Source organism: Ruditapes philippinarum, unplaced genomic scaffold, assembly GCF_026571515.1.
Source record: "Ruditapes philippinarum isolate M1 unplaced genomic scaffold, ASM2657151v2 ctg2474_1_1_1_1, whole genome shotgun sequence".
NCBI lineage: Eukaryota > Metazoa > Mollusca > Bivalvia > Venerida > Veneridae > Ruditapes > Ruditapes philippinarum.
Genome location: NW_026858717.1, coordinates 71220 through 81282, shown reverse-complemented (window position 1 = coordinate 81282; position 10063 = coordinate 71220). Strand labels below are relative to the sequence as shown.

At 30.8% G+C, this 10063-nt stretch overlaps 1 protein-coding gene across 1 annotated transcript; it reads right to left on the bottom strand.

Annotated features, from left to right (window-relative positions):
* Nucleotides 1-1422: 1422 nt before the first annotated feature.
* On the bottom strand, nt 1423-8867 carry LOC132754032 (uncharacterized). The gene is made up of 2 exons (XM_060744619.1): nt 4284-8867; nt 1423-3963 (listed from the first exon to the last, which is right to left on the bottom strand). The coding sequence occupies exon 1, from the start codon at nt 6198-6200 to the stop codon at nt 4296-4298; it is 1905 nt and encodes a 634-aa protein (XP_060600602.1). The 5' UTR covers nt 6201-8867; the 3' UTR covers nt 1423-3963; nt 4284-4295.
* Nucleotides 8868-10063: the final 1196 nt, after the last annotated feature.

The window sequence follows — 10063 nt, the reverse complement described above, 5'->3', positions numbered from 1 at the left end:
TCATTTTTTTTTTTTTTTTTTTTTTTTTTTTTTTTTTTTTTTTTGATAAAATGGTTAATATTCATTAAACGTCAAAATATAATATTTTTTTACAGCATACATTAAGTATTATATCATTAGTAAAAAATAAAACAAACATAAACACATACCTACAATTAATTTACTAAATATCCCACTGCCTAGTTTAAAAGAAATTGTTTCAAAATTATATTACTTTTTAAAATGAACCAAAAATATATAAACAAAAGGCCGCAGGTGGATATCTAGTGTCGTTTATATAATTATTTACTAATTTAAGCTAACAGAAATGAAGTGTCTTTAAATTATTGATTTATTTACAGTGTATGAATTTTTATTTTACAAAAGTAAAAATTAAACATGTATTGAAAACCCTAGACACTGTAGCGGTACCTGTTCAAATGGAATTTGTTTGCAATAAATTTAAATCAGTACTTTGTAATAATGTTAGCAGTTAAAGAAGGGCGATAAATATAACACATATATTTTGAAACACCTAACGTAATTATGTATATTTGCCTTCACTATTATAGCCCATCAACTACAAAAAGTCCGCCTTATGGTATATTTTCAAAGTGTTACGTAGACACTGACTGAGGTTTTCCATGTTAACTTGCTGTGGAAATTTCATTATGAAAAAAGAATTGAATTTTACTTATTGGCAAGATGATTTTAACAACAATTGCATCAATTTTATCATAAACATAAATGAACATTACATATGACACTTGTATTAGGTAAATAAAAATAATAAATACATCCCAACAATCAGTATTAACAGAAACGAACGACAACACGATTATATTTAATTTTCTATACTCATGGATTGCCTTACTTTATTTTCATTTATTCCACTAAGAGCAAGAAACCTTAAAACAAAAAGAAACAATGTTAAACAAAAATTATTTGTTTTGTGCATAAAGATAAGCAATGCTCGTAGAACATGTCACTACTTTTTTGAGATGGCTTGCTTTGACTTTAATTGATTTAATTTATTGTTAAAATAGTGTAAGCCTTCTACACATGACTTTGAAAGAAAATAAATGGTAAAACTCGTCAAATCCAATAAAGAATTTTCGGAATGAATAGTGACATTAATAACATGCAATATGAATAATCATGATTAAGGTTCTTAACATTAGCATGACACATGTAAACTTTTAACATCATAATTATATTGTGTATGTATACTTATAACTATACTAATTCTAAACATACATCAAAATATGATAAAATGCATTAACATACACAAATCATCAACTCAATAAAGCTTTAATTAATTAACTGAAAACAATCATCATAATCAAACAAAGCTTTGAGTTCATTTAAGGGACTCCGCTGACGTAGAAAAGCCTAAAGACAACATTTGAATTTCGTACGAATGAAATCAGGGGGGGGGGGGTGAGGGGCACCTAAAAAAGTAAAATGTCGAAAGGAATTTGAAAAATATTCTCGAAAATTGTATGTTTATGCTATCCTTAGTCCGATTTCAACGCCTTTCAGTTTTGAATCATTTTTCATAGTTATAATAATTGTTCTGGAAAACAGAATTTGGAGAATGATTTAAAATTGTACACACATGTAATTGGTCTAGACGGATGTCAAATGGAAAGGAACATTATTTGCGAAAATATATTTTATTTTCAGTTTCGTCATATCAAAAAAAGCCTCTGTGGAGTCCATTTAATTAGCATGATAAAAGCATCATAATTAACAGTTATTTGATGGCATGCATTAGCAGAAACAAACCATCGCAATTTACTGTGCGTTGAGTATAGAAATTAAGGAAGAGAAATCATCATAATTAACAGTGCATTCAGTACATACATTATCAAAAATATATCAGTATACAAGCAAAGCTTTAATTGCATAAGAGATCAAATTGTTTGTCTATATATTATTTTTTGTTGCAGATGTGCTTAATTAATTATACGTATTATTTATCTTTGTAAAAATAAACTGTGTGAAAGGTCAGTCATTTTGCAGAGTGCTAAATATTTTGATTATCTATTTCATTTTTGATGACGTAACTAAATGTGTATCATAACAATATTTGCTTAGAAATATCTAACAATAATATATAAAAGGAACATGGGATAAAAAATCAGAATTCTTTTGACAAAGTTCTTCACTCGCCAACATCAAATTCTAATTTTATCTTTGATATGCTTCACTCTTAACATCATCCCAGGTATATCATTTATTTAAACTTTAAAAGATGGAAAAAATAATCAAGTTAGTTATTAATTGATAAACGATTGTAAAAGACTTATGTTGAGGTTAATTTATGTATTAAATGATATACACTGAGTACGTATCACATAACAGGTAAAAAAATGAAATTGTACTATAAAACGACTACTTCTATCAAATTAACAAAGTATGTAAGTTTTGCACATCAATTAGAATTGCGCGCATCCAGATGAGCCAAAATATTTTAAGAAAAATAAACTTGAAGAAAACGTATTAAGAGGTTTAGTGAAGTTAAAAAATCTAAGATAAAAGTACTTATATACATGTTATGTGCAACTAATGACCGATATTGCAGTATTTAGCACCGTATTTTTACTGCGTGACTAACGCAGTAAGGGCTCTTCTTGCCTATTTTGACCTCATTTGGGTAATTTAAGTGAATCGTGAGTGTCAATTGCAACGAGTAAAATAATGTATTTGTTCTCTTCAAATGTTTTCCTCATAAAAATCATTTTCATTTTTTTTTTCATGAAAATTAGCATGAGTCTGGAGACATGATATTTTAACATTATATTCCACATTCACAGCTCAATATGTCTTTCAATATCCACAGATAAATCATTTTAATCAAGTCATGATAAAAACAAACTTAAACAAGTGTGCTGTCAGAAAAAAATTTACAAGAGATATGTGTTAAAATGCACAAATATGGTAATGTGCGATAACAAACAAAATGTTACATTTATTAAATATGCGAAATTCTTGTGAAATAATAAGATACAAATATGACGGTAATTTATCCAATTTTAGTTTTATTTTCAGTTGTCTATTTTATCACGTGAAGAATTATTAGCCAAAGGCTACCATGTTGTTTCAGCAGCTCTTATTTCATACACATGATAACACAGCTTCACTATTTTGTCTTCTACATATTCATAACAAATACATCAAACATGTTCAGATGTTGTAAAGTGATCGATCAAAATAAACAAGAATAAATATTATAAAATAAACTATAATAATAGTAAAGCAAAATAAAGCAAATTACGTTGTTTCATGAAATATGTTTATCACAAATCGTCCTGTTCTAAGATATAAATAGTGACGAAAGTGGAAGAAGCCTAGTGACGAAAGTGGAAGAAGCCATTTACAGATGCTCGCAGATTAGTAACAATTCTTTAGGGGAAACATGTTTTAACAACAGGGATAGTGTTTTATTATTTCTATAACCCAAATGACAAACTAAATTGAAACACTCTGCAATTATTTTCTTGGAGATACACCCCTGTGTTTCGAAGTTCATTTACAGATTATAGTACTGTAGTGAAAACAAATGCAATAAGGTCTTTTTAACATTGCGAAAAATGTTGCAAATATTTTTTCGTTTTGTCTCTGTTGATATACGGTTTTGAGCGTATAGTTAGATACACAAAGAACTTTTATTTCATCCAAGTCTCATAACACTTCAATTTTTATTAATTATCTAAATTCCTTTGTACAGCAGTACAGCATTTTAAACGATTATTGCAAACATTATATTTTAATTGAATAATTATATCATATCAAATTTCCAACAATATCTCCATATTCTAATTAAAAGTTGTTTTTTTGCAACACCTTCTTTTATACGATTATAATATTTTTGTTTCGATACTATGTTTGGATACTCCAATAAGAAATTCGACGCCTTTCAGCTCATCTGAGTAACACAGTCATTGCCATGTTTTGTCTTTTAGTTTTTGTATACAGTACCTTCAATAAAAATGAAAGATTGTAAATGAATCGGAAACTAATTAATAAACTGATTTCATCAAAAATACTGACATACACAACATACTTATCTATTGTTCAGCTGAAAACATGGAATATCAAAATTAATATCACATAAGTAAATATCATTTTCATTATATAATCAGTATATGTTGTTGTTTTGTTTTTGTTATTTTTTGTCTTGACAAATATCTTGTAATTGAGTCTCAAAGGAAATTTCTATATGAATGTTCTGCTAAGTCGCTCAATAACTTTTACAAATTGTCTCTGAAACTTCTAGAGGCAAATTTATATATTCTTACTTGTCTGTAGTGCTAAAGTCCGGTGCTATTTTTTGATTCTATTTCCTCGCCGATGTTTTTAACTTTATCCCAGTCAACGGATACTTCTGTTGCTGATTTCATAGCTTGAATAAGTGTATTGAATGTGGCCTCTTTTTGCCTCTGAGCAGTCCATTTCAAAAGCATTTTAAATATCCTCAATCCTGTGGTTTGGTTATCCAATTCTATTTGCTCTATTTGTACATTGCTTAAACCAAGTTTGATTCCAAGTATCTGCCAATTTTTTCCTACTGTGTTACACAGTTTGATGAGTTGTTCTTCTCCCAACACGTAATCATTTTTCAATCTTATGTTCAAGTGGTCTTGAAACCATTCAGAAATTGCCTGTCGTGTACTTATTTCATGGCCTTTGATCATATCTGGGCAAGGTTCAACCGTTGATTCTTGAAGCTCTTCCAATGACACAGTTTGTTGACTTCCACCAAAGCAGTGACTTTTTTCGTTGCATTTGAAACAAATCTCAAAAGGGCTTCTTTGTTTTTTTGATGCCTGTCTATGCTTTTTAAATTCGTTCATGACGTTTGAAACCACAAATCGACGAAACAAGTCGACAATGGCAGCATTAATACCCGACTTACAAAGTTTCTGGACACTTAAATCAATGAAACCCTGATGATGTTCAATTATTCCAACATGGTAACGGTCAAGTTTGAATACACCCAGATTTTCATACAGCAATACCTGCTTCTCTTGTTCGGGACTGTTAATGGATACTATCTCCCATTTTCCAACCAAAGCTGCAATGACACGATAATACACTATCTGCACTAGTGGAGAGATAGTAAAGGACATGACAAACTTCAGCAACGTCTGTTGTCTTCCAGAAAGTAATTCTTTTACAGGCTCATTAGCTCTGTATAAGCGAAGGAAGCATGGTACAACATAATAGCCAAGTCCTTTAGTCTCTTCTGTTTTGTCGTCATAACTCAATGCTTCGGAAATGATATAATGCCTTTGCATCAACATCAGTAGCACGTCTTTGTGTTTCAGAAAGTTGTTTTTTTCATCGGTACTCCAAACTCTCTCTAGCAATTGCATTTCTAATTTTGCTTCCTGTGTAAGAGTCTTCCAGAGACGGCGACATGTAGGATCTTTCTTGCAAAATCTCTCTGATGTTATTATACATTTAAATGCGTCAATAACATATTGAGTATCCAGCGCAATGTATGCTGATAGTGGCTCTTCGTCAAAGTAAAATAGGTTTCCTTTTGCATGTTGATAGAGAAGGAACACTTTAATATGTTCCTTATCTGTCAGCGGAATGTCTGTTTGTGCATTAATTACCTCTACTTCGCTATACATAATTATCTTTCTATGTTTCATGGCAAGCAATTCCTTTTCAAGAGGTAGCCACCTTGCAGGAATTTTTTTCTCTTCTAAATTAGCACCAAGACGTATGATTTCTTTACGCAGTTCAACAATGCTACTGTCGCTAGGATTGGTGCAATCGACTGCAAAATCCTTTGCCTGAATATGATTAATAATTGGCGTGTCTTCGAAAAGTTTCCTTATGTTATCAAAATAATCGTCTGCAAATTTCTGCCTCATGTTGTCATCGCCTTCGAGTAAGTCTTTATGAGTACCTACAAGAATGACTGGAGGCTGTAAACCATCGTCGGACCCAACGTAAGAATGTATGGATCTCATCCAGTATTCTGCATACTGCTGTATGCTTTTTCTTACTGATTCATTCGGAAATTCTGTATCCTCTACAATAGCTGATAACGGTTTGGTTAAATCGAAAACAACGAGATAAACAGAAGTCTTGCTGTGAAATAAGGTATGTGTTGCATAAAAGATAAACTGACCCCCAAAATCCCAGAACTGTAGATCTCCATCCGCATTAAACGGGACACACTGATTCATGTCGATCAGCATTGAAACCTTTAGAAAATCTTTTGAAAGAGGACAGCTCTTTCCGGTATGCTTCTTAACGCCTGTCCTTCTGACGTTACTTTCTGTACTTGTTTCGTTTAAGTTGATAAATTTTGAATTATCTGTTCTTTGATTAGATTTTTTCTCATCTTTCTCAATCTGTACTAATGAAGCAATACGTCTGTGGTATTCTTTGTCTCCAGGTGAAGTGCTCAGTGAACAAAACGTGACACTTTCATGATCATTAGAGTATTTACAGTGTATTATTTCAACACCATTGGTGCTCTGAACGTCCACCGATTGTTTTCCAACAAGGATATTAGACAATGATGTTTTTCCTTGGGCAAAATTACCAACAACATTAACTCGGATGGTTTTATCATTTTCTACACCTTCAGATAAAGCTTTTTGGTAAATGTCATAGTAAAGAACATCATTATCGAATACATCAAGACCCTCCAATACTGATGCTGACTGCAATATGCATGCATAAATGAGTAAAGTAATATTATAACAGTTTAACTTTTGGTATTAAATATATAGCCTGTTTTGTGTTACCGTGCAAGAAATGATAGTTCAAAAGGATAATGATACCTACACAAGTATGAATAATATATAAAATATTTATTTAAAGGAAGTTCATAAAGATATTTAAAATAGTCTCATTGAAAAAGTTTCATTAATTGTAGGGCAAAATATGAAAAAGGTTTCGAAAAATGTTTTAAATGTGAGATACCGTTCAGAAAGATCTATTTAATTATCAAAATTTATAAATAAAAATGTGAACTATTTTCGTTTCACAGAGGTTTATTGATAACAGTATAAAAATGTGCTAACAAAAACAATGTTATAAATTAACAACTTTAAATCAAAGCCATGTCCGTGTAAACAGTTTTAAAAAGAGACACCGCTAAGTGGGGCCACGCTAGATTTTTTCTTATTTCTAAATCAGAGAAGAAATGTAGATGTTTCAAAGAAAAGATCATTTTCTTGAACAAAATATAGTAGAAATCTATACAGTGACATTCAAGGTCATTTATAGATCAAGGTCATACTCAAATTATGCAGAATGTCGGTGTTATTAATGTTGATGTTTGCAATATATGAAACATTTCTCATGACCGTTGTCATAAGTGGTTTTTGTTCAAAAAAGGATCAAAACTGTAAACGAAAAATTTAATCTGACAACTTTACAACATACATCTAACGAAACCTTGACGGTCAAAGTAGTTTTACGGTTAAGGTAATTTCTAATTTTTTAAGTTTTGGTTTTGTCATTAAAATTCCTTTGTTCAAATAGAGAAAAAAAGAATACACAAAGAAAGTCCAATACGTCAAAATGAAAAAAAAAAATAATACAGGCTCGGTTTGATTGATCCTGTTCATGGACGGTATTGGTCCACGCTCGCTAGCAATTGCTGAAATAGAATTTTAACACGAAAATGGTGACATTTTAAATTTAGAAACAACCGCAAATGTGTTCATACGGCGGTTCATATGGAGCCTTTAATGTGACACTGACATGCTATTCCACAGAAAGTGTGTATGGTCCCCAAGTAAAAGAATGCGTGTGCCCGAAACGAGAAAGCAATGGGCGGAACTAAAAAAACGAAATTTTGAAAGGGGAACTGAGGTTCTGAAGCCTGCATATCACAAACAAACGTTAAAATTTGTATATCATTAGATATTGAAACTGTAAAATGCAGCTGAAAAAAGTATGTCACAAATATGTCCATGTGTCTGCAGAGATATAAACGTCAGTTTAAGTGTTGATCTTGTTAAATTAATGAAACTAAATCTGAAATATGTGCTAGCACAAATTGAGTAAGGTTTATAGTTCTTGTTCAACCATTTGATAGTATGTAGTACCTACTTGTTGTACATATCATGTTTTAAAGGGATACTCAGGCAAATAAATGACATAGATATTAAAATTAATTTTAAAATATAAAAAAAATTAATTTAATTAAATCACGCTTGAATTTCTGCATAAATTCTATATATTATGAGTTTGAAGCGTAAAATATCTAGATATATTGAACGAATTTTAGACGCCGACAGAATCACCAAGTAGTTTTAAAACAAGCCATGTGAATTGGACAAACCCTGGAAGGTACAATTACAGATATTGTGGATATTGAATGACTGAGACAAGTATAAGTCATTCATTTGACATGTTTTTTAACGTTTCCAGAGTTCACTGTGGCAACCATTGTGAAATCTTAACGCTCTAAACTGACCCACGTTGGTCAAGTAAGAAAACCAGCATCTTATTCTTTAAAAGGAGTAAAGTTATATTCCAACGACTGCCTAGTGTATTTATTTTGGGACATTTACAGAATAATGAATAAAATAATCAAAACGAAGAAATGCAAATTTTGCCTGTGTCTCCCTTTAATGTCCTAAAGATATGAATCAATCATATTATCAACTTGACGTGAATAATTGTTTCTACGAAAAAGTAAGGTCCAAAACGTATTACAATTTCTTGTGTTACACATACATGTTAATAAAAATTTAAGGTCCAAAGGCAAATGTACGAAGTATATTTATATATTTTACATTATGATATAATATATCGACATATTCTTGAACTATTTTAATTAAAATACAGAAAATCTGAAACCTTCTCAAAATACGGTATTCATTTACCTGTAAAGTACATAATTATTAAGTTCAGTGCCAAGCGAATTTGGAAATGCTAAAACTCGTACAAACGACATTGATGTAAATGCATTAACACTAACATTATATCCAGTTAAGAACTGAACACAAGAGCGCCAACTTATTTTCTATATTGTCACATTTTATTCAAACTTTATATAACAATTATATGAAATGTCGCATCAAAATTTGAATGTTTCTATTCTGACTTATCTAACACAAGGTTGAACAACATTTAATTAGTCAGTATTAATAGTAGAGTATGTTTGTACATGTATATGTCGTCGGATGAAGATACCAAAATCAAAATTCTCATGTACATCATAAAAGTATGTTCTTTCTTTCATTTCCGAATTATTTCAATCAATGTTGAAATATTGACATTTTTATATATGAAACATATAAAGCTTACGTTTCTTCGTTTTGGTACCTCCTGAAATAAAATATAGAAATATATAGTATCAATAAAATAACGAAAATTAAGAATACTCTCAAATTGTTTTCAGATAACTGCTTAAGTTTGCTTCATAATTGCCCGTCCTTTACAACTAGAACAAGAAGCGATTCAATGCGACGAAAACTAGATTTTCAACGACAAGTATTAATGTGACAGGAATTAGGAATGAACTATGGCAATGACGAAAAAATTGATGTTGTTGTTTGTACCTACACAGAAAGTTGGTTTCAATAGTTTTAAATAAAGATATACCAGATACCAGATACCTCATAAGCAATGCCTGGCTGTATGTTGATTTAGGCTACAAGTAAAATTTCATTAGCTCAAAGTGTACTAAAATTATTAAGTAAAAGCTGAAAAATATATTGTAACCATGTGTCATTGACCTTGCTCCAAGATATCCATGTAGCAATCCCAAGCTGCATCATAATATAAGTTACAAAGCAAAGTGCGTGACAATAGGTTTAAGGAAACTCAAGTAAATGAGCGGAAACAGAACTTCTATTTTTAGCAACCGTGTCAAAAGGTCTCAGCAAACTGAAGTAATTACGCGACAACTCAACTTCTATTTTAAGCAACATTGACCTTGAACATGATCACAGACATCTGCAACTTGATATAGGCCTCCAAAATAAAAAGTTTTGCGTCAATAACCCAAAGCAAACTCAAGTTATTGAGCGAAATCTCAATTTTTATTTTGAGCAAAAGTGACCTTAACCTTGAACATAGACACCTTGGTTGCAAT

Bases quoted from the DNA above. Each gene is read 5' to 3' on its own strand.
- LOC132754032 (XM_060744619.1), bottom strand. From the start codon at position 6,200: ATGCTGATCGACATGAATCAGTGTGTCCCGTTTAATGCGGATGGAGAT.